This window comes from Dermacentor variabilis, chromosome 2 (assembly GCF_050947875.1).
Source record: "Dermacentor variabilis isolate Ectoservices chromosome 2, ASM5094787v1, whole genome shotgun sequence".
Taxonomy (NCBI): Eukaryota; Metazoa; Arthropoda; class Arachnida; order Ixodida; family Ixodidae; genus Dermacentor; species Dermacentor variabilis.
This window is the reverse complement of record NC_134569.1, coordinates 124934067-124961715: the sequence shown is the minus strand read 5'-3', so window position 1 is coordinate 124961715 and position 27649 is coordinate 124934067. Positions and strand designations below refer to the sequence as shown.

General features: G+C 47.8%; 2 protein-coding genes across 2 annotated transcripts in view; one reads left to right on the top strand and one right to left on the bottom strand.

Annotated features, from left to right (window-relative positions):
* LOC142573341 (uncharacterized) overlaps nucleotides 1-5951 on the top strand; it is a 56930-nt gene extending 50979 nt beyond the window's left edge. The window contains exons 20-22 of the mRNA XM_075682998.1: nucleotides 3149-3326; nucleotides 4167-4389; nucleotides 5301-5951. Coding sequence (XP_075539113.1) covers nucleotides 3149-3326; nucleotides 4167-4389; nucleotides 5301-5469 — 570 coding nt within the window. The 3' untranslated portion in view covers nucleotides 5470-5951. The remainder of the gene's footprint in view (nucleotides 1-3148; nucleotides 3327-4166; nucleotides 4390-5300) is intronic.
* The window catches only part of LOC142572653 (uncharacterized), a 338433-nt gene that overhangs the window by 247918 nt on the left and 62866 nt on the right, over nucleotides 1-27649 (bottom strand). The gene's annotated exons all lie outside the window — the stretch shown is intronic.

The following is a 27649-nucleotide window of genomic DNA, read 5'->3' as shown; positions in this document are numbered from 1 at the left end:
GCCAATGCTGATGGTTTAAGCCGCGCCTTTTAGTTTATCTTGCCGGCTTGTACTAAATTTCTTTTGGCTGCAACGGTATACTTTGTTTATTTGCCTTGTGAAGAAGCGAGAACACTTGTGTGACTGCCAGAAGTTAACGAAGTATAGGAGTTTTCACTGTCAATGTCAGCTTGGTCTCTTGGGGAGTACGGCTTGCGCTGCCGAGCCAGTGGTTTCGTTCTACGTGATTTAGGAGAAAATGAAGAGACAGGAGGCTAAGCAGATCTCTTCCGTCGAGCAGCTGAGACTTCTCACCGTACGAGATCTTGCCCGTCGGCGGAGGAGCTGTTATGTTTGTGCCTTGGGATTTGCCTGACGCGAGGCCAGTGCTGTGGTGTGTCGACCAGTCGACCATCGAGGCAGCTTTCATCCCCACATGGTGCCCGCTTCGGGCACATGACGACTAAGTGCACGGCTTGGGTGTCCTCGCGGCTGCACGACGTCAACGACGGAAGCGGCCGCAGGCTCACCGACTCCTATTCGGCCCCTCCTCGTGCGGACAGCAATGCACCCCACCCCCTCCTTTGTGCGGCGGCGCCCAGGGGCAACCCTTTTAGCGACCACCCAAGGACTATGTTTCGACACCTTGCCTTGCAGATTGTTCCCTTTGTCGTGTGCCGGGCCATTGAACTTGCCCGGCGCACCATACCGACCGACCGCCAGATTGGCCTGACGACGCAGCGCGGTGCGTCGGCAAAGTGATGGAAAGAATGATCTTTGCTCGCAATTGGCATGGTGCCTAGAACGATTCAACGTCTATCCGGACGCCATGACAGGCTTTCGTCGAGGTCGCTCGTCCATCGACAACGTCATTGACATCGTAACCTGGGTCCAAAATCAAAAAAGCCTCAAGCGCCTATCTGCAGCACTTTTTCTAGATATAGATGGAGCATATGACAACGTCTCCCATGAGGCCATACTGAACTCACTTGAGGCTGTTGGAGTTGTTGGCCGGATATATCAATGGATTCGGAACTATTTGACTGAGAGGCGCTTTTTCTTACAGACCGAAGCTGGCTCAACTTCAGACCATTGCACCTGCCGTGGTGTGCCGCAGGGTGGAGTGTTGAGCCCTATTTTGTTCAACCTCGTCCTGGTAGCACTAGCGGAGTACCTACCAGAGACAGTTCATGTCTCAATATACGCGACGACATTTGCATGTGGGCCTCTGCGGTAACTCGCCCCCAGCTAAGAGCCAGGCTTCAGCGCGCGGCAACCATGACGGCGTCTTATCTTCGAGAACAAGGCCTCAGTGTGCCTATAAAAAGAGCGCATTACTTGGTTTTACGCGCAAACAAATGTCATTGTATCCTGTTTCCATCAATGGTCAAGCTGTATCCTATGTTAAGACGCATCGCTTTCTGGGCGTCATCATTAACCGCAACCTCTCGTGGAGCCCTCACTGCGTCTATCTGAAGAAGAAGTTAGTCGCCATTGCTCAGGTCTTCAAATTTCTCTGCGGGAAAATCTGGGGTTCACCAGTCCATTCTATGATGCAGCTGTACAGGGTATTGTTTCTCGGACTCCTACGTTACAGTCTACCAGTGTTGTCAAATGCATGCAAGACGAACTTTCGCGCCTTGGAGAGCATACAAGGTCAAGCCCTACGCACGTGTTTAGGGCTGCCTCAGTGCACCTCAACAGCAGCGAAAATTGCCATCGCGGGAGACCATACAATCCAGACACATGTAGCTGTCGACTCTCTCAGAGCGCACATTCGCCATCTGTGAAGGATTCCCGACCATCATTTGGCCTCCCTACCAGCCGAGAGACCACAAGCGACCTTTTCACGAGTGATTAGCGCTCATCAAGAGTGCATACCGACATCTTTTACACCGGCGGCAAAGCCTTCATCTCCCCTGTGGTGCCTGCGACAGCCTCAAGTGAATTTTGATATTCCTGGAATTACAAAGAAGTCCAATTATCCTACGCCGGCTCTGAAGCAACTTACGCTCCTATTACTGCACCAGACGTATCATGACAAAATGCATATATATACCGATGGTTCGACCTCATCTACCAGCTCAACTGGCGCATTTGTCGTTCCAGCCAAGAACGTTACAGTTAGATTCAAATTGTCACACATGACTACATCTAAGTCGGCAGAACTTGCAGCTCTCGATGCTGCTATGACGTACATCACCGAACAGCCAACAGAGAAGTGTGTCGTATTTTGTGATTGTAAGGCAGCTCTTCACAGTATCAAACCTGCGTTACATCACAACTTACGAGCAGATGATACCTGACATCAGGGAAGTGCACCACCAAGCTCTGAAAAGAGGACACCGCATTATATTTCAATGGATTCCTGCTCACTGTGGCATCGTCGGAAACAACCTAGCTGACAAGGCTGCCCGGTGTGCCCACGAAGATACCAAGACGCGTCCAACACCTTTGGCGAGGTCGGACGCTGCCAGGGAACTTCGCCTACTTGTACGCAAGAAGTCACAAGATCTCTAGATTTCAAGTGCCTTAGATTGCAGATTACGCAAACTGGACCCCACGCTACGGCTACAACTACCATCTAGCCTTTCCCGCGGCGAAACAACCTTGCTGTGCCGCTTGTGGCTTGGGAGTGGCGTTCAAGAACGCATACTCCTACCGTATGGGAATGGCCGAGAGCCCGATGTGCGACTCCTGTGGGTGCGAGGAAACCATCGAGCACCTACTGTGTACCTGCCCTCGCTACGATGTCCAACACCTCTCTCTGCGGGCAACTTTACACCGACTGGACTCGAGACCGTTCACCGAGTCAAAGATACTCGTACCGTGGCCACACCCGTCACTGGCTCGAAAAGCGACTCGTGCACTAGTGCAGTACTTGAAGTGCACCGGTTTAAGAGACCGTTTGTAGTGTGCCTGTGTATGGTGTCCCTGCTACACGTACTCAGTGCTTACTCTCTCCCTTTCTTCCTCGTTCTATTCCCCTTTCCCCCACCCCCAGTGTAGGGTAGCAAACCGGATGCTGTTCTGGTTGACCCCCCTGCCTTTCCTATCCTTGTTTTCTCTTCTTCTCGTTCTGATGAGTGAGAAGCACTGCGTGATAATCCTGTTTCTAAGCAAAAGGCGCAGCTTTGATGCTAAGGTCTGAAAGTTTCCTCAATCGCAGGCTTACGACAGCTTTCTCGGGCCCGGGAACGGTGAGCCTGGCTTCCTCGGTGTAGTGCTTCTCAACAGGCCAAAGTCCCGGGGTTCACTTAGACTGCGTTCCACGGATCCAAACGACCACCCAGACATCGACCCAAGCATGCTCGAACACCCCGACGACGTTGGGGCGGTTGTTGAAGGCATGTATTTGTCGTTAGCACTTGAAGGCAAGCCGGCACATACTAAACAAAACCCATGGTTGGATGATTTTCAGAGTCAATTACGGATGTACTAGAGCCATCAGCTTATTTATGCACACTGTAGGATGAAGGTATCTGCCAGTTATCGTGTACCACTCTGTAGTGGATATCAGATATGATACACGTCCCTCCGTGTTCTTCTGCAGACGTCATATGCCAGTGCCGGAAAACGCAGTCACTAGGGGCTGTCCCAGCATGTTGAAGTTGCTCGCCCTCGACAGGGCTGTTCAGCCAAGTGCTTACGAGACGATCATACCATTTGAAGTGAGAACCCTAACATGTCTTCTCCTGTCGTCGAATGCATCTCCTTCATTTTCAACGCTTAAAAGATCACTTGCTTTTGCCCTACATATTTCAGGACATTGTTTTCCCCGCCTTGTGCCGCAGAGTAAAGAGTAAAAACATGCGAGACTGACGTTGAACAAACATGCGGATGCTCCTGCGAAACTTTTCTACTTCGCCAACAGCAAGGCACAGCTGATGGCCGTGTGACGGCGCTACTATCGGCTGCTAGGTTTCTTTCTATAAAAATTATTTAAAAAGTAAACAAGCAAGTGGGCGCGCGGCGCACAAGCCTTCGGCATGCAAATGTTTCCACTCCGCGTGCAGTTTGCTAAACGTTGCTGAAACGTCGATATTGGGCCAGAAGGAAAGTATCCTTAGGATCGCGACGTTTCCGTTAACAGTGGAGTAGGTCGGACACAGCTCCAAGGCACACATTCGCGCAAGCGGTGCCGATGGCAGCCTTACTACAAAGTAAATGGGCGTGTGTGTTTGCAGGAACGAAGATCTTTATCGACAGGATGTTGAGCACGGACGCCATGAAGAGCATTGGAGCCAAGCCCTGGAACGTGACCTTTCCCCCGTGCGCTGAGGTGGGTCCGCGGTGGAGTCCCGAATACATCGAGTGCATGATCCGGCACCTTGCGCACGCGGGCTGGCACATCTGCTGCACGGTGCCCATGGGCTCGCATCCTGACGCAGTCCTGGACGAACGCCTCAGGTAAGAGAAAAGGGAGGATACTGCCAGCCACGACGACGCCCTTGGTCTTCAGTGGTGATGACAGTACTACTTTTTCCGTGATGTGACATGCATGCCACAACGACGAAAACATCCCAAACTGACACCTAGTGGCACTAACTGGCATCGCTAATTGACATGGCTAGCAACGGGGGCGAAGGCTCGTCACTCGTTCGTTGTTTGTGTAGCCTTCGCTATGTGTGCGCAGCTTATTTCAGTTGTTCCTTCACGTTTAGCGACCATGTAGCAAATAGCGATACGTAGCGCCGTACTACCTAACAGGTTCAATCGGCGATCGCATGCCGATGACACAATTTGTTATTTAGGCAGCAAAATAGGGAGCGTACATTTAACCCCTAAAATTATGACTGTTCCAACTCTATGCGCGGCACCGGCTTTTTGGCGCATCAAGTCCGCACTGATTCAGTAATCGAGATCGAGGGTCCCTACCGGCACCACACACTTTGTTATGGCCCCATTGAACGTACACATATCCTAACTGATATTTCCGTGTTGCCTCGAGTCCAAATTAAATCAAGAACCATCCAGCGATATTTCTAGGTACAATTTCTTGTCCTTTCTGCCTTAAATAAAACGCATCTCCGCCAACACGCATTCCAGATTTCAGCTTCTCATGTTCCAGAAGCGAGATATTGCCGGGTGATCTGAGCGCTTTCATACGCTCACAATTTCTCAGGAGTTGGCACGCGCAAAAGTATTGACATGCATAGCCGGCACTCACCGGTACGTTGCAGTAACACGAGCGTCACTGAGAGCGTAGCACGTAAGAGTACGACAGATGTAGTTGCTGAAGTGAATTTAAGCTACAGACATGCCATGCAGGAGTGTATGTGAGTCAACGAAAAGCAATTTGTTTAGAACTTCGAATGACCACGCCTGCCATTTGTACGCAGGGTCCGAGGGAACGTGAAGGGCCTGAGAGTTGCCGACGCCTCTGTGATGCCCGATATTATCAGCGGCCACACGCACGCACCAAGCATGATGATTGGCAATAAGGCGGCGGCCATGATCCTTGAGGACTACGGCACATTTCATTTCTAACATGGCGCGTTCACAGTGACCTTCACGCTTGAAGACCGCTCCATTACACCGTTGCACCTCCGTGGTTGGTGCGCCTGATGATTTTTGCGGCAGCGAATAAAATGAAAATAAAAGTACAAGAACTGAGAAGGAGGTGGAGCTGCAGAATTCGCGAGCTCTTTCAAAGGTTGCCCTACAATTCTTCCACTTTTTCAAGGCCCATCATTCAGGATAAGTTTTCCAAAAGGTGCATTGTCGTACATGAGTATTTTGTGTCACATTTTGTTTAAAACGTGTCTTTTTTTTCTGTCACGTGACAGTGAATAGTCGTGAACACCACTCTAAAGACATACACGAACCATGTATAATTAACATTTGACGTAAAACCGAAAGAAAAAAGAACACAGCATTTCGAGCACAACCGCTTCAATCTCTGCCGCTCATTCTTGGTCTATTATTTCACGAATGAGTTTCAAAAGTGCGTGCCCCGGTAAGAATTTCGCATGCGCTTTTGAAGGCGAGTTCTCTAAAATCCTGAGAGCATGTTACTCGGAAATTTAGGGTTTGAGGTACCTGACATTTCCGGGTATCAAAGAGAGGAATATTTTCCCTCAGCGGATTACTTCTCGATGTAGCAACAAAAAATTTATCTGTAAGTCGGGACACAAGTTCTTTTGTCAACATTTACGATTCAATAAACCACATCGCCGTATGAGTTCTCACTGACATCATTCATTTTTTTTTCTTCTCTATACATATATTCTTAAATAACTTGATAATTATCTAGTCTTCATTCTATATTCTCTGTATTCTTCTTTCACACTTCCATATTCCTACGAGAACACTCAGCGATATCCTGGATTTACTTATCAAATTGGACCCCTTGATTACGTTCAGCTGAGTGATCAGTGTAGTAAATTCTACTAGCGCAGTAAAAAATGGAACTCTACTATATTGTAGTAAAATTCTCTTCTTAAACATCATGTTTGCTTCTTGTCCGGTCAACCTCTGGTATTGACTGCATGCAATTTCAGATGACAACGTCGAAGAACGACTACTACATTCACACAAAAATATCCTACTGCTGCAGCCTCACTGTTACCTTGCTCAATACAATTTTTCTTTCTAGTAGCACAAAACAGAACAAAAGAAGTATATACCGCATGTCGCACGCTCGTATTTGAGCAACAAGCCGGGGCTGGGGATGTTCGATACCTGTGGCCCTGGAGACCTTTACTGCGAATACTGCGCTTTGTTCGCCAGGGTCAACGTAAAACGTCGGTTCTAAAACGTCACCTTGACTATTCTAGCTGTTTCTTTCTAGCTTTTTGCAAGAAACTTTGAATGATTTTCTCTGTTCACGAGACCGGCGAACACGAGAAAAAGGTCATACAGACTGGTATCAGCTACGGGACATGTCTTTAAAAGTTACGTGAGGCCTGGTATTGTAGAACGATGGGACTTTGCTCTCAATTCGGCCTCTTCGCGCATCATGCAGAACAGCTTGTTTGAAACCTGCCCAGCCAATAAGATTTTCACACCTTTGTAAAAAAGTATAATTCACTTAACATGCTTACACGGAGTAATTCAAGAACTGCTGAGGTAGTCATCCTGCATTTCGATGTCCTCTAATGCGAGTAATGTACCACAGACCTCACAGCTAAAGCTCCTTCACGAGAACGTGGTGTGTGAGTACTCCATGTGAGCTAATGATCTCTAATCAACAATGACTACTCTCCTGGAATAATTAATATGATCCCGTCTCGTAATGCCAAGTTAGCCGTTCTTATGACTAGAAATGTAATGCCCTAAGCCAAGGGCCTTTAAGGGTAAATAAATGATGATGATGATGACAATTAACACTTTAGTGTTCAAACTTGATATATACAAAAGAGATATTCAACAACTTCCGCAGTGCGACCGTATAAGATCTGCGCCGAGGTGTTTCGGAAATGAACGGGTAACGAGTTCAGGCAACTTCCCGCTTTAAACCACGCATTGACTTAGTCAAACCGCGCAAGTCCTAGCCATCCGAGGTGACTTCTCCGCAGTACAACAAGCCGTAGGGAACAAGCCCGATTCACTGATTCGTTTCGATTTCGATGTGACAGCCTGCGTATCAGAAGTATATACCTGTATTTAAAACAAAGGAGACTGCCATACCAACGCAGACGTCGTTATATGTAAGTAAACAGATAATGAGCCAGCAAAGCAGCGCCAGCCGGAGTTTAACCACGGCCGTCTCCGACTCTGGGAGCAGCGCTGAACCGATTGCACAATTCGGACATAACGTCCCTGCAACGTCCTAAGCAGTTCGAATGCCTCATTACGCAGCGTGCCATGGATGCGCCGTGTATCCAACTTTGACGAGTATTGCAGTATTCTGTAGTGGAAACGTCATTTGACATACAGCGTGTCACGACACGGTGAATGAGAGAAAACGCACAATCACGCCCGGCCATTGCTTGCGAGCGCTAAAGTTGGAGGCTATGCCAATCGATTCGTACGTCGCCGGCATTCAATACGTTCATGACACAGCCTGACTATAAGCTTTCCCTCTTGCGTTACAATACGTTATTAGCCGCGGTCCCGCCTACCAGCGTGCAGAGCGTTCGCGACATAGTTATTGTGGTTCGCAAAAAAAGAAAAGAAAAAAAGCGTGTGCGGCCTCCTTTGTCGTCCATATAATTCAAACACAAGCACTGCTTCCTACTGATCACCATCACTGCCTCTCAACTGTGCACCGGCTTGCGTCTCACTCGATGACCGGCCTGAGACGTACCGCTACAGCAGCGCTTTACACGAATGTAGCGGTTGCAAACATATCATATGCAGTGTGGTTGCCATAGGGCGCGGCTGCAGGCACGGCTGACAGCCGGGTTGGCCGGATTCATAAATGTTTTCATACAATGAAACACTAATGCCGGCTTGGAGAATCCAACCACTGGGGAGACGTGTTGGGAGTAGCTGCTTTCCATAACCTCATCCCCACTCGAGGTTGGAATAAAAAAATGCACCTCGTAGCTGTACGTACCCAGCGCTAGAACTTGAACACGTTCAAACTGGGACGCTAATGGTTATTATCTATACAAAGGGGCAGTAATAAAAAAAAGAAAGAAAGACGAGTCACAGAGCAACATTACATAAAAAATAAAGATTTTATGCAAAAGCCTTGCACCCAAACATACAAAAGCTATGTCCAAATCAACACATTTTACACATATAAGGCATCGTCGGTGACCATTTTTAAGTTTACCGGAATTTTTTTTATATATCGTCTGTCAGATAGCTAGCATACTTTTGTCTTTGAGCAGGATTATTCAAAAGAGCGTTTATTGCTGCAACGCGAAATCAAGACACATATTGAACTAATTAACGAAAATCACTAATCATCTTTCTAATTAATTAATGTATGGTATCTACTGCAATTTACTAATTGTAGCCGGTGAATTTGCAAGAAGTGTCCACTTGAAATGATAGGATGACACCAGCTTTGAGACGTTAATTCCCAAAGTGTGGAACGAAACACGGGTGTTCCAGTTAGTTTTGTGCTTCAATGCATAGAGGACGTTTCGTAAAAAGAGTAAGTGCAACAATAGCGCATTTTCACGGCGCGTTTGATGTCGTATATCTCCAAACTGGTGTAAGTCTGGAAATTAATTCCAAATGGATACGCCTTGCAAATTCACCGGCTAGAATTTGCAAACTACAGTATATAGGTGCCGTAAGGTAATTAGGTATGAAGTTAATTAATGTTGTTTTTTTCAATTATGTAGATATGCGTTTCAATTTCTCATGCAAAAATGTCCGCCTCTATGAAAGGTTCAGCTCAAGGACTAAAATGAAGTTTTCTGCAACAGGCGACCTTAAGAAATTTCGTAGAACATAAAAAATAGTCACTCCATAATATAATATGCTTATTCAGAACTTCCAAATGGGACGCGGTCCACAAACGCCTTTTAAGCAGGTCGGATATTTAAAAAAACTTGAAGCACTACGCGTTGCTCAATTGACATCAAGCAGACAGCATGTGTTCACTAATGAAATAAAACTACAAGAAATACTCTGAATTTCACTAAGCGCATATCGGTACGCCATGTCGATTTCACCCACACGCAGTGTCATATACTCTAAAAATTTTGGGTAACACCGCTAAGATTTGGACTTTAAATATTTTTTTTTATCAGCACGGCAACGAGTTCTAACTAGACGTGCAATGAGAAAAACAGTGGTTGAACAATATGTAATAATTCTGACAGCCATGGGCACACAAAAATATCCGGCATGAGACTTTGACAACGACAGCTTTGAATGTGTATTTATTGCACCATTCGCGCCGTTTGTTACAGAAATCATCACTTTTACGTGCCAGAAAAAGTCGGAAAACAAGATGCCATCATTGGTTCCCACCAACGATTCGATCTTACTCCTTAAACATGAGGCTGTTACCAATAGGACACTCGAACACCTCTTCAATAAAAGTCAATGAAGGTGCAAAAATGCTCAGAACGTAGGTCATATATATTTAGCTTTTACGCGGGGTCAAACGTCTACGGGAGACGGTTTCCGAGAACGAGTCGAACATCAGTCCAGTTTTAAATTGCAGCCATTAAAAAAGTCCATTAAGATAACGGGCGCCAGCTAACGTTAGTCAAGCTGTTCAACTAAGAAAAAAATTACCGACGATTACGTTACTTCCTAATGCGAAATGTGAGCGCAGCAAATAAGCTGTTTCACCTTTTGGATAGATTGAGGCAAAGAAATCGAGCAACATATGTATGCGCTATCACATAATTTTTTTTTAATTTTTCACACGTATTCCTTTAACAAAGACTCCACTAACAGTTCTTGACAGTCATGAAGGAAGCTTTGTGGTCGGAGAAATAGACTGATATATGTTCGACTTGGTACACCAATGCTTGATTCTCAAAGACGAGATCTATACAAGTGCCTCGCGAGATTGTCACAGCCGTGGGGGAAGCAGAGGCTAAGCGCCGCCGCCAAGAAGACCCTGCCGTTCGCGCCGCCGAAGCGGAGGCTCATCGCCGCCGTCGAGAGCAACCAGCAGTAAGCGAGGCTGAAGCAGAAGCTCATCGCCGCCGCCGAGAAGACCCTGCAGTTCGCGCCGCCGAAGCGGAGGCTCATCGCCGCCGTCGAGAGCAACCAGCAGTAAGCGGAAGCGGAGGGGGGCGGCGTGTACACCCAGCGGCAAACGATGGGGGCAGAAGCGCGCGCAGCAAGCGGACAACACGATAAAGGGAGGAGGGAAGAGATAGCAGCGACTGACTGATGCCGCTGACGGCGATAGTGAGTCAACCCCAGCTATCCGCCACACAAGAACAGGGGGGGGGGGACCCTTTCCTCCTCTTTCTGCATGGCGGCGACGGTGTTCTATGCAGTCACGTTATCTTGACTCTCTAGCGGCGTCAGCGGCATCCAGCGGTATCAGTCGGTCGCTGCTAGCGCTGGGGGGATGAAAGGGGGGCGGAGCTGGTTACGAGGCCGACGACGACGCCGACGACGACGACGACGCGAAACCCAGGAACGGACGCCAAAGAGCTGCGCTCTAAAAAAAAAGAGATTCAAAAACACGGTACAAGATACAATTATAAGACCTACGGTGTTATGTCGTCACAGGTACGGCGACTGTATTTTGCCCCATGTTTTTACAATGCTTATTTTTTGTTTAGCGTCTTGACTACCGTTAGATGAGGCATCCTATGTGTTTGAGGCGCACACCAGGGCACGTAGAACATTTAAAGTACAGCCTGCGCATCCACACTCACGAAATATTCAGCTTTTTCTCAAATCCCCGCGCATCCCGCAAGCTTTTGACCCTGTCTGTACGTGTGAATATGCATGGTACAACCTGTAGACCTGTAGTTGTACGAGTTCAGCTTGCGGTGTAAGCCGTCGGATAGTCTACGATTCCCACGACATATCGTCAACCTCCCCTCCTTTTCCTGCACGTGGCGAAGAGAAATACGACACCGGCGTGAAAAACGCGCGTCTCCAACAGAGTAGGTTCTGAGTCTGAGCTTGCACTTGTTAGTATACGGCTTAGTACGGTCTGCCCGGTCTTTTTTTTTTTCCTGTTAGGTTATTTCGCGCGCTGTTTCACGTAATGAAATGATTATTTCGTCACTCAGCACACATGGCCGCGACGTTACAGGAGTGGAAACTTTGAGGATGTAATTCGCGACAGAACTTAGCAGAGCGCCGCAAACGAGTACAGGAAAGGACACACGAGGCGCCGACATCCAACAGACTGTTGGTAGACAGCGACGCATGTGTCTTTCCGTCTCCCCGTCTGAAGTGCTATGCTAAGGTTTTGCGTACACGGCATTATATGCGCCCTTTTCGGCAGCGCTGCGGCACCATGCAGGGGCGCTGGCGTTTGGCACTGGTGGTGGTGCGCGTTCCATTCACAGGCTTCCGCGTGTACAACGGGGCTGTACGAAATGGGACAGTTCAGGCAGCAGCACGACTACGTCATCGGTGGAGGAGAGACAGAAATCTCATTGCTTTAACATGACGCAGTAACGGCCCGAAGCAACAATACTTTCTATCTGTATTGAAAAAACTGAAGTCGTGCTCGAGGAACGGATAACGCGTGTCACGTAAGTCTATTGTTAAAGCTAACGTGCAGGGAGCTGGCTCACATCTTGCGAGTGCTGCGGTTTATGGCCCCTCGATGATTGCTGTAAATGCACGTGCAGCTATAAGTGCGGATAAAAAGGATAATAGAGCAGTCAGCTGCTGTAAACGGTTGAATTCAGCATCAAAGCGCCCCGCGTCAGAGTAAACGTGTCTGAGCAGTGAATAACACCGGATATCGTCGCTCTGAGTTGAGTCATCAGCCGCTATGAAGCAGTTGCATTCGCCGAGACCGCGCGTGGCAGTAAAAATGTTGGCATCCGAGGAGGAAAAAAAAAATTCACTGACGATTACGATACTCCCTATAATGCGAAATCAGAGCGCATCTGTATGTGTGTTTTTCATTTCGCGACATACTGGCTGGCGCGGACACTGTCTCGTGCGGCACGTTGCAAATGGAGCGAAGTGCGGCGCGACTGCCTCTCTAATCTGGAGATCGCGACAGTCAGCGCGTGGGCGACGCGTGGGCGCGATTCACAGCAGCCGCTGCCGACAAACCTCCCAGACGGCACGCGCTATTCTGGCTCCATCTCGTAGCCATAGTCGCCGCAATACGCTTTTCTTCTCACGTTTTGGCCATACCCTCCTCCTCCGCTTTCCGCCTCATGGTTCCGCTGCACCCTCCTCTCCAATTTCCTCCTGGCGCGTTTCATCCCCCGCTACGCTCCGCGTTCTCTTTCATGTTTCGCTCTGCTCGTTCGCTCGGTTACGCCGCCGCCGACGCTCGCCGCAGGAACGGGCGCCTAAGAGCTGCGCTCTAAAGAAGATAGGTTATTGTTTACGGGCAGTTAGAGCAAAGTGAATTTTCTTCAGCTGCTTCCTTTATCTCCTTGCTAAGGAGTTTGTGGAAGCTTGCTTTTGAACTACTAATGCAACATAAGAGAATCTGCAATTGGTGGCCTCTCTCTTCAGTCGCAAATGGATGTGCGTGCCTACGCAGTAATGGAAATACATGGGAGGAACAAACTGCAGGAAAAAGCGGATAGGTCTATTTCAGCGTCTCTCTTTAACAACGTACATTTTGTGCGTCCTCTCCGGATAGTACACGTTTTCATCGGTAGTACGTTTGTCTTTTTATTATTATCTTTTAGCACGCATATGGGCGCACAGATTGCTGCAACGAAACTGAGCGGAAATTTCAGCGCGTAGATGCGCAACGTACATCTTTGAACAACTACAAAGCATAACCGTGACAAGTGTTATGTAAGCTTAGCCTACTAACCAGCTAAGGGGCACGAAACAGCAAGGCAGTAAAAAGCCTTTGCTATTTCCCTGCCCGCTGTCTAGCATGTGCGCCGCTATTGGCTGGTGACTCACCACCACAGCTGCAGCCCATGCCTAACCTGTTCCAGAGCGCAAACTCTTACACTTGACAGCCTCAGCTATTTCGAATGTAAATGAAATTCAGATGTTATCACTTGGAAGAGAAATGTGCAACACGTATATGAGAGAGAGAGAGAGAAACAAACTTTCATTTAGAGCACGCGAAAAGTATTCGCCCTTAGTCCAGGATGTCCTGTAAGACCTTTTTTTTATGGATGCGCCGCGTCCTACTTTATCGGAAGTGCTTGGCAGTCGTAGTTCATATGGGAGAAAATAGCCCACTGCTAATGCGTTTCGTACCACAGGAAGGTGTCCAGAAAGACAGCCATATGCAGGGACATTTCACGTCGTGGTTGAAGAACGTACGGCATCGCTATAAAGGCAAAATTAACCTGCGATTTTTTTTAATCAACCGAAGCTGCACAGTAAGTTATTCATAATTGATTCTTTGGGTTAAATATCTCAATGCAACCGTGAGGCTATGGGAGGCATCATAGTAGAAGCCTCCGGATTAAATTTGACCATTTGGGTTTCGTTAACGTGCACCTAAGTCTAAGTACACAAGCGTTTTCGTAGATGTGCAAGTTTTCTTCACTAGAGAAAGTGGTGATTCTTGGCTACGCAACGCAAACTTACCTACTATCTCTGTTTATCTCCACCACGTATAGGTTGTGTGAGCCAAACCGTCGACTCTCACACTCATCAGTTGTAATGGTCTTGCTTTTGGGCCTTTATGCCTCCTCTATGGTTACGATAGTCCAATATTCGTCTCTATAAGCAAGTTCTTTCTGATCTTGTGACTTTATATTTTTGTATCATTATCTCATATGTAATATCTGCGCTGTTTCGTGAATCAAGCTGCTGTTCATGCCATCATCGTGTTGGCACTGAAACTCTGGAGGGCCCTGGGACAGTTCCTACTTTGAGACCTTTTAATGTACTGGGGAAAGTGTACACTTGTTCATCCTGTGAGCTATAAAAATTCATTGCAAAGTTCGAACTTATCTAGTGTCTCTCTCAGAACGCGAACTGTATACGTCGACATAGCCCATCAACCCGCATGCAGCGACCACTCATTCGTCGCACTCTTTCGTCTTCGTTGATGTGAGTGATGGCAGCTACCCAGAACGTACTGGCAGTGTTTACTTTCGACACGAAGAGATCCAATGAGTTGGAATCTATACACATCGACTCTTTGTGTGAGTACATAAAGAGTCGAAACACGCACTCATGCACACGCATACGTGCGCACGCACACACGCGCACACACACAAGCGCGCGCACACAAGCGCGGGCGCACAAAAATGATACCGAGCCTTTAATTAAGCTGAATTGCTGAGTACTAGCAACTACGACGGCCGCCTCCAAGGCACCATGGCTTCAGAGCCAGCATGCACATACGTAAGTAGCGCAATTGGAATCCATTCTAGCCGCAAGAAGCGTTTACTTCCTCCTTACTGTGTAGCCGCGGATGGGCGAAGGCGAGCTTTCTGGTTCTTTTTCTTCCATTCCCCCGCACGGCCGGCGCCGCCGCTGCCGCGTTGATGATGATTATGATTTCGTGGCATCCCCTGTGAAACGGGGCGGTGACAAATAATCATTTAGCCTGCTTGATTTATACAGGTATGCTGTATATGTTTTCCATTCTAGCATTTTTGTATACTTCCCCTGAATCTTTCTCTATTTCTTCCTCGAAAGTTCTCTAGGCCTTTTACCACTACATCTTCCTGTGACGGATCCGGTCGTATCAATCTCTTCCTGCTTTTTTTTTACCAATACTCTAAACGACTTTTGCTTATCTCGACTGCTGACGAATTGACGCTGCTTCCATCCACTCTAAATGCAAGCGCTTCTGGAAGGTGTACGTTACCTACGAGTCGCGGGTCACGTACAGCATGGAGGCGAGCGCCATTTGGTAATAGTGAAAGGAACCAAGCGGCGCGCGCAGCGAGCCTACTCCGCTGTGATTGGTTGGCCTATTCGGCAAGAGAACAGCCAGGCCGTAACCACAGTGCTAAACCAGGCGATGTTTGTAACAAAAAGCTTCGCTTTTTGAAGCAGACCAGAACGAGATCGAAGCCAAGATAAGACACCAACATGTACTCAGCACAGCCAATGACATACGATTTATGAAGTTCATATCCTATTCCCAAACATTCTGCCCTCCCATTCATCCGATTCCCTTTTCTGGCTCTCACATATCGCTCGCGCATGCCACATCTTATTACGTTCATCATCAAGAACAGACCGCGGGAGCTTTCGATCATGATTACAGGAGCTGACTGCTAGGCAAATTTCAATTTTGCAGGAAGCTTGAGGAAATAGAAATACCAAAAAATTACCGACGATTACGTTACTTCCTAATGCGAAATTTGAGCGCAGCAAATAAGCTGTTTCACCTTTTCGATAGATTGAGGCAAAGAAATCGAGCAACACATGTATGCGCTATCACAGAATTTTTTTTTTATTTTTCACACGTATTCCTTTAACAAACCCAGTTGAAAATGACAACAGAGGTTGTGTTCAGTACTACAGAAATTTCTGTTGTACAACAGGATTTTTCTGTAGTAACTACAGATTCCTGATGGAGCGACAGACTTTTCTGATGTACAACAGACATTTCTTGTTGTGACTACAGAAGTACAGTCTGTCGTATGTCTGTTGCTACAACAGAAAGCTGAAGCTCTACAACAGATTTTTGTAGTACTACAGAAAAATTTGTCATCACTACAGGCACCCTGTTGTCCCAACAGAAATGTTCCTGAAGTAACCCGAAAAACTTCTGTAGTGCTACAGAGAGCTGTTGAAATACTACAGAAACCTATTGTGGCAACAGCCCCCCATTTTGTCACAACAGAAGTGTTCCTGAAGTAATGCGACCAACTTCTGGTGTACTACAGAAAAATGTTGTTGTACGACAGAAACCTATCATTGCAACAGGCCCCCAGTTGTCATAACAGAAGTGTTCCTGAAGTAATGGACAAACTTCTGTTGTACTACAGAGAACTGTTCCACAACGGAAACCTATCGTCCCAACATGTACCCAATGATGACAACAGAAGTGCACTGAAATTGTGCGATGCGACAAGCTTCTGTAGTGCCCAGTTGAAAAAGAGGAATTCCTGTCGCTACTACAGAAATTCTGTTGTACGACAGCAGTTCTTGACATTTCTTAATTGAGTGACATTTCTGACGCTACGACAGAAATTCTGATGTCGCAACAGAAGCATTCTGTCGCGAAGGCCAATAGTTATGAAGTCGCAACAGAAACGTTCTGTCGCGACAACAAGAGCTCTGAAGTCGGAACAACAGCTTTATATCCTGACAGCGACTCCGACGTTACGACACCAATTCTGACGTCGCAGCAGAAGCATTCGGTCGCGACGGCCAAGGGTTCCGAAGTCGCAACAGAAGCGCTTTCCGTCGCGGCCCTTTAAAATTGTATGTTAGTTTCGCATCGGTGGTGTACACTGTACTTTTCTCTTGCGCGGTATTCAATCGCGCTTTTCTGAAGCCGGCAATGCTGATGGCACCAACACCGATATTAAAGTCGACGTGGCGAATAGTTATAATTGTGTCGTGACGACGCGGCACCAGCAACGCCCTACCGGCCTCCTCAAGATCGGCCGCTGATCAAAATCATACCATCTGCAGGAATGGCTGCGTATCCGTTTTATTTTTTTGGTAAGATGTGGCACACAGGCCTGTGGACTTACATGTGCTGTTACACTGACACATTAGTTAATTTCCCAGGAATATTTCACAAGCTTATGCGAAGCGGAAAAGAAGATTTGGGTTGTTCCACAAAGTTGCGTGAATAGCTGTCTCGCTCGGGTCTCATTAATCTGGTACAGTGCTGCCGTGAGAAGCCAGTATGCTGTCAGAAAGAAATCTCATCCACGAATGTTTATGTAGCTATTTTGCATTGAAGACACGAATTATATGCGCGCTCAAAAGTGTAAAGAACGAGAGACAACTGTCGAAACTAGCAGTAATAACCCTAAAAGTCAACGTTGTCTATTTCTGAATTTCTTATTTAATATGGATATCGTACATCAAAATCGATGTTCTAGCACTCCACGATGTACCTGTCGATGGTACGAACACTCTTGCTCTTCTAGAGATGCGGCACTTGACGCGGTGGAGTGATAGCGGATCTTGGCTCTTGGATGTAAACATCAGCGCATCAGCACGTCGTACTATTGACATGGCCAAAATGCATACTGGAACAGCATGTCTGGAGTGGTGCAGTGGTAAGATGCCGGGCTCGGGATCGTGAGGTCGCAAGTTCGAATCCTGGACGGCGACGGTTTTTTTTTTCATTTTTTTTTACTTTTATATTTTTCTTTTTTTGTACTAACAAATTTACATAGCCTTAAGGAGGTCTCTGTCAATTTTTAATTAAATATTGATCAAGAACTACAGAACTTTCTACTACAGGACGTCACACTACAGAACAACAGAACTACAGGCAACAGAACTACAGGCAACAGAACTACAGAAACAACGTCCCAAAATACGACAGACTGTGAAAATTTCCTGTTGTGTTTTTCAACTGGGAAGACTCCACTAGGTAAGCTTCTGCTTCGGCGGCACGCACCTCTGGATTCTGACGGCGACGGCGCTGGGCCTCTGCTCTGGCAGCTCGTTTAGCAGCAGCAGCAGCAGCAGCAGACGGAGGACTTCCATCGGTCGTCTCGCTCATGGCTCAGAAAGAACTGGCAGATAATTTCGCAGTGGCGAACGGCAGCGGCAATTTCGGCTCGGGCGGTGCACATATACAGATCCGCCGCCACCGATCTGGCTCTCTGATTGCCACCGCACAGGGCGAACGGCAGCGGCAACTTCGGCTCGGGCGGTGCACATATACAGATCCGCCGCCACCGATCTGGCTCTCTGATTGCCACCGCACAGGGGTTGCATTGGAGGAGGAGCGAAGAAAGGAATTAAGTTCGAGCCGGCGCTTTGACAACCGGAGACTCGCAGGAAGAGGGGGGAGGGGGGCGGCGTGTACACCCAGCGGCAAACGATAGGGGCAGAAGCGCGGGCAGCAAGCGGACAACACGATAAAGGGAGGAGGGAAGAGATAGCAGCGACTGACTGATGCCGCTGACGCCGATAGTGAGTCAACCCCAACTGCGGCATCCAGCGGTATCAGTCGGTCGCTGCTAGCGCTGGGGGGATGAAAGGGGGGCGGAGCTGGTTACGAGGCCGACGACGACGCGAAACCCAGAAACGGACGCCAAAGAGCTGCGCTCTAAAACAAAATACCGGTACGCACGTACGTGTAGACACCGGCCGAAGCACACAAAGCTGACAGCGCAGCATATCTCAGTAGCCGCAGCGCACTTTCCTTTTCATTTCTTTCTTTCTTTTTTACCGTGTTGCACCGTGTATTGGCTAAACTCTTAGATATCTTTCCACTAGGCGACCGCAGTTCCTTTAGCACTTCCTCGCTCACCTCGACGTTGAAAAATGGGACAAGTCGACCGCTAAAGAAAATGCGCATAAAATGAACAAGCGCGCTGGCAGCGCCAGTAAGAGGAATGCCCAAGAGAAAGCTGTGCCCGACGGTTATCACTGGACAAGGCGAAACGTGAACATCGCTCACGGCAGCTCTATGCCTTTGTGGCAGTGGCACATTCATTTCGCTCGGCTCTCAACAGCGCACACTGTGAGGTCTTGCCCTCTTTGTGTCTGTCGAGTCTTATCTCTCGTTTGCCATCTTTTATTTTATTATTTCTGAAATAACGAACAATGTTGGCACATTCTTCACCAGGAAGCTAAACAAATTGAAGCGCCAAACACTCTGTGGACTCGAACGATGCTAAAACAGCGCGCCTACAAAATGTCCCAGTGCATTCGCCGAAGGCTTTCGCTCCGTATGCACAATAGCCATTTGCCCTAAGAACGATGTACGCAAGCTGTCGCAGCCCCACTGTTGTGTGCGCGCGAAACCAAGCACGCGTGTTATCGCGTGCTGTCTGCGCATGCTCTCTGCCCGGCTATCTCTTATCGGGTAGCCCGTGCTGGTTTTAAAAGACCGCTCGCACGGGCCCACCGCGCGCAGTATGTAACCTGTTGGCTGCCTGCCAAGTAACAGGAATAAACGTTCTTTCGACGCTACGTCTACGCCGCCCAGTTCTTGGATGCCAGACATGACATATTGGCGACGAGGATGGGATGACCGCCGTACGGAATTCGCAGTGTGAAGAACCTGGCCTCTGTGTAAAAGCTTCCCGCCACGAAGATTTCCCTGCGGTGAAATTCCTGAAACTGGCATCACGGCAGCCGAAACTTCCAAGTGAGTCATGAGTCACATCGGCCACATTGAACCTTTCGACGAGACCACGAGTGACTGGCGCTCGTACGAGGAAAGGTTGAAAGCCTATCTTTTGGTCAACGATGTTCCAGTAGCAAAGAAGGTTCCTGCGTTCCTGAGTCTCATCGGCGCGAAGACCTACGCGCTGCTCAAGTCGCTGACGGCACCGGACGCACCGTCGTCACGAGAGTTTGACAGTCTCCTGAAACTCCTGAGCGATCACCTGGCACCGCAGTCGTCTGTCATCGCAGAGCGTGCTAAATTTTACAAGCGGTCACAGCGAAGCGGTGAGTCCATTACCGAATTTGTCGCGGAACTTCGAAGGCTGGTGCAGAGTTGCGAATTTGGAAGTTTCTTGGATGAAGCGCTCCGGGACTGTTTCGTTTGCGGCCTGCTCCGCGAGGACATTCAGCGTGTGTTGTTCACGGAAGACAAAAAGCTAACCTTCCAAAAGGCCGTAGATAGAGCTCTTGCCATGGAAACTGCAACGATTAGCGCGGCGTTCACGCATAACAGCGCATCCCCGGCGTACGAAGTGAATAAGGTTCGAGGCGAAAAGCAGTCTGTGATGTCGGCAAGCTGCTTCCGTTGCGGGTCACCCAATCACTCTAGCGAAGCATGCCCTCATATCGGCGATACATGTTACAATTGTAACCGAAAAGGGCATATTCAACGCGCCTGCAGGAAAGGAAAGAAAGCTAGGGAGGCAAAGCTCCGGAAACGTGTGAAGATGCTCACGTCCGTCCGAAACGAGTCGTCTGTCTCACTTAAATCATTCAACGCAGACCCATTTACTGTACCCGTGAACGTTGACGGTGTCCTACTGACGATGGAGCTTGACACCGGCGCAGCCGTATCCGTCATATCATGGCGCGAATTCCAGAGGTTGTTTCCACGTAAGCGACTTCAGCCAGCATCGTTAAAGCTGCGCACGTATACTGGGGCCATAGTAAAACCGAAGGGTCTGGCGAAAGTCGTCGTGCGCCACAACGACCAGTGCGTGGAGCTTCCCCTGTACGTCGTGGACTCTACAGGACCGGCACTCCTCGGCAGAGAATGGTTGCAAGATATTCGTTTGGATTGGAAGAACCTAGTTTTTTTTAATCACCTTGGTCTCTCTCGAGAAATATCAAAGCACTGGCAAGAAAAGCTGGAAGCCATGCTAGAAAGCCATTCCGAACTTTTCAAGGATGAGCTAGGTACCATCACGGAAGAGCAGGCCGAGCTTGTCCTTCGCGAAGGGTCACAGCCGAAGTTTGTAAAGGCAAGAAGCGTTCCCTTTGCTCTGCAACGTGCAGTAGAAGCGGAACTTGTGAAAATGGAGAAGCTTGGCATCATAACGCCTGTTGCTACAAGCGAATACGCAACGCCCTTGGTACCGGTAGTGAAGAGGGATGGAAGCCTCCGACTGTGTGGCGATTATAAAACCACCGTCAATCCCTGTCTAGAAGTAGACCGCTACCCGCTACCTCGGATAGATGACCTTCTCGCAGCGCTTGCAGGAGGGGAGGAATTTTCGAAGATTGACCTGAGTAGGGCCTACCAGCAGGTAGTTATGGCGGAAGGCTCCCGGAAACTACTGACGATAAACACGCATAAGGGCTTGTATACTATGAACCGTCTGGCTTTCGGCATTTCGTCCGCCCCAAGCATATTTCAAAGAATTATGGACAACATGCTGAAAGGGTTGGAAGGAGTCAGTTGCTACCTTGACGACATCCTGGTCACAGGCAAGACCAAGCGAGAGCACTTCCGTAACTTGGAAGCCGTCTTGTCAAGATTGCAGGAACGCGGTGTGCGCATCCGGCGCGATAAGTGCTCGTTCTTTCAACGAGAGCTCCGTTATCTGGGCCACGTCATCAACGCCGAGGGTGTTTGCGCATCGCCTGAAAAGGTACTGGCACTACTAAATGCGCCTGCTCCAAAAGACAAGCAGCAACTGCAGTCATTCCTTGGGATGGTCAATTATTACGGCAAGTTTGTTCAGCGTCTCTCGATTTTGGCACAGCCGTTGTACAGGCTGCTAAAGCAAACAACGGAGTGGACGTGGGATGCGTCATGCCAGCTTGCTTTCACGGAGATAAAAGCAGCTATGGCTTCCCCTCCAGTTCTTGCCCATTATGATCCGAAGCGACCGCTTCAACTTGCCTGCGACGCATCTCAGTACGGTATAGGCGCAGTTCTTTCGCAGAAAATGATAAATGGATCAGTTCGACCGGTTGCCTACGCATCCCGCACCTTGTCAAGTGCCGAAAAGAACTACAGTCAGATCGAGAAAGAAGCCCTTGCCCTCGTATTCGGCGTAAAGAAGTTTCACTTCTACGTCTACGGTAGGTTCTTCACGCTTGTGACTGACCATAAACCACTGCAAACAATTCTCGGCCCGAAAACAGGCATTCCCGCGATGGCAGCTGCCCGCATGCAGCGTTGGGCGCTGACGCTGTCAGCCTACAACTATGCTCTTGAATTCAAGAAATCTTCCGATAATGCGGAAGCAGACTGTTTATCGCGCTTGCCGCTCGACAGCAGCGAAAAGCAATCAGAAGAAGAAAGCGAAATTTTTTATTCGCTTCGTTTGGAAACGCTGCCTGTCACAGGCCAAGACATCGCTCGTGAAACGAGGCGTGATCCATTACTAAGCAAGGTACTGAACTTCACAAGTGCTGGCTGGCCGTCGCATGTCGCTGAGAAGGAGTTGAAACATTTCTTCGACAAGCGTTTGGAGCTCACAGTTCATCAAGGGTGTTTAATGTACGGCATGAGAGTAGTTGTGCCTTCAAAACACCGAGCCTTCTTGCTTGAGGAACTTCATCAGGGTCATCCCGGTATCGTAAGATGCAAAGAACTCGCGAGGAGCTACGTCTGGTGGCCTGGTATCGACGCGGACCTAGAGCAACACGTGAAGAAATGTGAAGAGTGTCAACAGCAACGGAACGAACCAGCACCGGCTCCGCTTCATCCATGGTCATGGCCGACTTCGCCGTGGCAAAGAGTTCACTTGGATTTTGCTGGACCCATGAAAGACAAAATGTTCCTTGTTGCTGTGGACGCACACTCAAAATGGCCGGAAGTTTATGTCATGCAGAGGACTACGGCGTACCACACAATTCAGTGTCTCCAAGACCTGTTCTCGCGTTTTGGCGTACCCGAGACCATCGTGACCGACAACGGACCACAGTTCGTTTCCGAAGAATTCAAGAGCTTCGTCAAAGGCTTCGGTGGTCGTCATATCGTGAGTGCAGCGTACCATCCAAGCACGAATGGCCTTGCGGAGAGATTTGTACAGACAATGAAATCTGCGTTGCGGAAAGGACGACCCCAAGACTCCTTGCAGGCAACCTTACAGACGTTCCTGGTGACGTACCGCAACACGCCGCATGCGACTACAAGAGAAACTCCAGCAAACCTTTTCATAGGTAGACGACTGCGCACGAGACTCGACGCAGTCAAGCCTTCTGTCGGGGGAAGAGTGGCTCAGCAACAGCTCTCCGATATGGTGCGACGCAAGGCACGTGAGCGACTTTTCAACATCAATGATGAGGTCCTCGTGAGGAATTACAGAGGTCCTGAGAAATGGGTCCCTGGCACTATCATTCAGCAGTCTGGCCCCGTTTCATACAAGGTTCGCGTTAGAACGAATCGTGGGGTGCTCATTTGGCGTCGTCATCAAGACCAGCTACTGCTCAGCATCGACAGCTCAAAGCAGAGCATCACGGAAGATTTTATTCCAGATTTCAGGGATCCTGAGAGCGCCAACGAGCCTTTTCCAGCTGCGGCCCCTGCGGCAACGACCGACCCTCCAGGGGAGCGACGCTATCCACAGAGGGACCGGCGACCTCCTGACAGATATCAGCCATAGCATTAGTTGCATTGTATAATGTGGCAAAAGGACTTTGTGCTCATTAGGAGGAAGGAGATGTTGTGTGCGCGCGAAACCAAGCACGCGTGTTATCGCGTGCTGTCTGCGCATGCTCTCTGCCCGGCTATCTCTTATCGGGTAGCCCGTGCTGGTTTTAAAAGACCGCTCGCACGGGCCCACCGCGCGCAGTATGTAACCTGTTGGCTGCCTGCCAAGTAACAGGAATAAACGTTCTTTCGACGCTACGTCTACGCCGCCCAGTTCTTGGATGCCAGACATGACACCCACCTTTAGCCTTGCAGAGAGAGGTGCAGTTTTGCAGCCTTAAATCGCAGAACCACAACAAAAAGATCTCGTTTCTGACGAGAAGCAACAAGTTTTTTGGCTAGCGTAACCGAAATTCGCGCTCGATAATTACGTTTCCGGCATTATTTTACGGATGAGTACATGACGTCCTAAATTGGTAGAAAAAACAACTCTTAACTTCCGACTTTCCTGGTACACGCTAAATAAAGGTTCTACCACCTCCTTCCCATATCTTCCGCATAGCTGGAAAAAAAATATTCAGCGGCCATTTTTCAGTAAATGCGACAGTAATGCGTTAGCATTATGTAGCACCTATTAAAGTCCCGGATCCATGATTTAAACTATGTTTCCCCACATTGCAAAGTGTTCTTCGGGAGCCCATTCGATACACGTACGGCATCTTCGAGGAGCGAAGTGCTACTGGCGGTAGTCGGGAACAGACAACCGTCAGTTCCTTTATATATATATATATATATATATATATATGTGTGTGTGTGTGTGTGTGTGTGCGTGTGTGTGTGTGTGCAACACTGCGTACGCTTTCGCCGTTTCAGCTTTCTCCTCAGCCTTTAATTGTCAAAGCTGTGCTCTCTCTTATTTTGGCATTCAGCCTAAATATTAGAGTATTCCTCCCTACTTTCGAATTGAGCACTTTTCACTCTCTCCTACGACAATCGCCGCGAGCTATTCAAGAAAGAATCAGCCCTACGATAAGCTGATAAGCTCGCGCGGCTGAATAGCTAATAAAACACCCTGTTAGGGACTGGTATGTCGAAGGTCTTATTCCCTACTCGACAAGTGCCCCTTGCAGCACCTGCCTTGTTTTGTTCCCTGGTGACCGCTGGAGAGAGGCTCTTGGAGCACAGAGCCATCTGACGCTCCGCCCCGTCACCATCCCGGCAACGGCGTCCGTCACGAAACAGTGTTTACTATAAGGCGGTTTCTGTTCAGAAACAGCACTACGGCGATGTTGGCCGATGCTCTTAACGTCGCCGGAGTCCTGTTTTTGAGGAGAAACGTTCGAAAAAACGCTTTGTCATTACGGACGCCGGTGCCGTGACGGAACGGAGCTAACGGGGGCGTTTGACGGCCGTGTGAATCAGGCCTAAGAGAGCTGGACTTGATGGTTGGTAATATCGACGAATGATTAATCAGTCAATCGATTAAACGTATCCCGCAAGACGATCAATCTTCGTGGATGCCCACCTTTCATTTGATCGACTCGATCAATTAGACCTGTTTGATTAACCGTTTTCGAGAGTTTGACAGGAGTGGCGCGAACATCTTGAAATCGTACTGGAATGGCGGCGCGCGAGCAGTAACTGGGCGGCTGTGTTAGAGCGACTGTCGGCTGCTCTTCCCGAGTCGCGCGTGTTGCCGAGTGGAGCGCTTACCCCCCTCTCTGCACCAAGTGTTGTTTTATATTTTATTAGAGATATTACTGTTTTTATCTTTTCAAAAGCCACTAGTACAAACTATATTTATTCCTTAACAAGTTAAAGATTATCCTTTATGAAACGTTTATACATTCGTGTTTCAAACTTGGTTCAAACATTAAAATAGTTTCCTACAGAAGTAGATAACTGTGTTCCAACCTCTTTAAGAGCGTCCGGCAAAAATATCAATTAGTCAATTAATCGATGGAAAATCCTACATCGAAAGCGATTAATCGATTAACGGCTGAAACGATGAATGATTAATCCTTAACCGAACATCCCTAGAGAGGAATCTTTAGCTCGGCCCCGCCTCCGACGCCGCTCATTCAAATGCATGTAAAATGGAGAAGTGCTTTTCTGAGATAACCCGTGGGCCGATCTTAATGAAGTTTGTGGTATTTGAGAGAAAAATATAAATTCTAGTGATTGCTTGAAGCGAAATTTTGATTTGTGGCCTGATTTTTCAGAGAAGATTGCGGAAAATTGGCAAGCTTCAAGATACTTGAAGCACGAAGTCTAGAAATCTGCATCTCTGCACCGAGAACAGATATCGCAGTTTTGTAATATTGCATCCGTCAGCACATCCAAAGCGGACAAATTTTCCATATTGAGTCATATCTTACGTGAATTTGTTAGATTGTTTACGAAGGCTTTGCAAAAAGAACCACTCACATACTAATGGTGTATTTCAGAGTCATGCATTATAGATCAAATTTGTCCGCTTTAGAAGTACAATTAGATGCAATGTACAGAATTGCGATATCGTTTTTTCATCGCTGCGTTACACAGTTGCAAACTTGATAGTATCGTTTCCTGAAAATTTGCTATTTTCAGCAATTTCAGCAATTTTATAAACAGCATGGCGGGATAGATAAAAAAAATTCACTACTATACAGTCACTAGATTTTAACCTTTTCTATTAAATGCCGCAATCCTCATTAAATTTGCTGCAGCAGTTCCGAGAAAAACGGTTTGTCCATTCCCGTGTATTTAGGGGACCCCGAGCTCCATCTTAATGCACCAAATTTGATGAGGCTTGGGCATGTAACAAAAAAAGATAAAATCTAGTGAATGTTGGTTGCGCATTTCCGATTCAGGTCGTCAATGTTTTTTAATAAAAATTGGAAAAAGTCGCAAATTTTCAGAAAACGACACTATCATGTTGACAACTCTGTAACTCAGCAATGAAGAACGACACCAGAATTGAGTAAATTGTATTTTACAGTACATATAGGACAGGAGAGAGAGAGAGGAAATGCAGAGGTTAACCAGAGGCAAGTTTCCGGTTTAAGGGTTGAAAAGCGGGCAAAGAAAGAGAAAAAAAAAACAAGAAGAGGAATAAGTAACAGAAAAGGTGTTCCAACTACAGGCGTTCGCACAGGTCGGTCGATCTCAGAAAACGGACAAAGTTGATATATTATACATGGCTCGCAAATAAATCACTAATATACGAGTAGAACCTTTGCAAAGTCCTTGTAAGAAATGCAACGAATTCACGTAATGTACCAATTGACACAAGAAATTTGTCCGCTTTGTATGCTCTAGCAGATGCAGTTTATAGAATTACCATATCTGCTCTTGGCGCAGAGCTACGAATTTGTAAACTTCATGCTTCTGTTTTTTTTTTCGCACTTTCCCATGTCTGAAATTTTTTAAAAGAAATTCAGGCACGAAATCGATGTCCTGCTTCCAACAGTAACTAAAATTTAACTTTTTCTCTCAAATGCAACAAATTTCATCAAATCCGGAATCGTGGCTATGTCGGAAAAGCGTTTATGAGTTTCACATGTATTTGCATAGGCGGCATCGGAATTAAGAGCTTCCTTCTAATCATCATAACGCCGCCTATCAAATTACCTCCAGCTTGTAAACGGCCGCACACTTTCAAAAGCAAGTTATCACCGATACTATTTACGCATCAATGCCAAAACCTACAAAGCAGAGCCGATTGCGAAAACTCCAAATAAGTTTTTTTTTTTTTAACTATGAACTAAGAAACGCAAGTGCGCAAGAGGTATGCTATTTGTTGAGAAGGCGATACATCTGCGGTATAGTATTCGCGGCCACAGATGTCTTTTGCGAATCCGCCCACACTCGCCACCGCTGTCCACGCGGGTTGGCGAGGAAACGCTGTACCAATTGAGAGACAACGATGTACGGTGGACAGAACCGACTACGAGAGAAAAAAAAAACAAACGACGGGCCATCCCTGCGCAGCAACACCCTGCTCTACACCCATTGCGGTGGTCACACACTTTACGCGACAGTGATTTGGAGAGTAGAAAAGTCATCGCACTC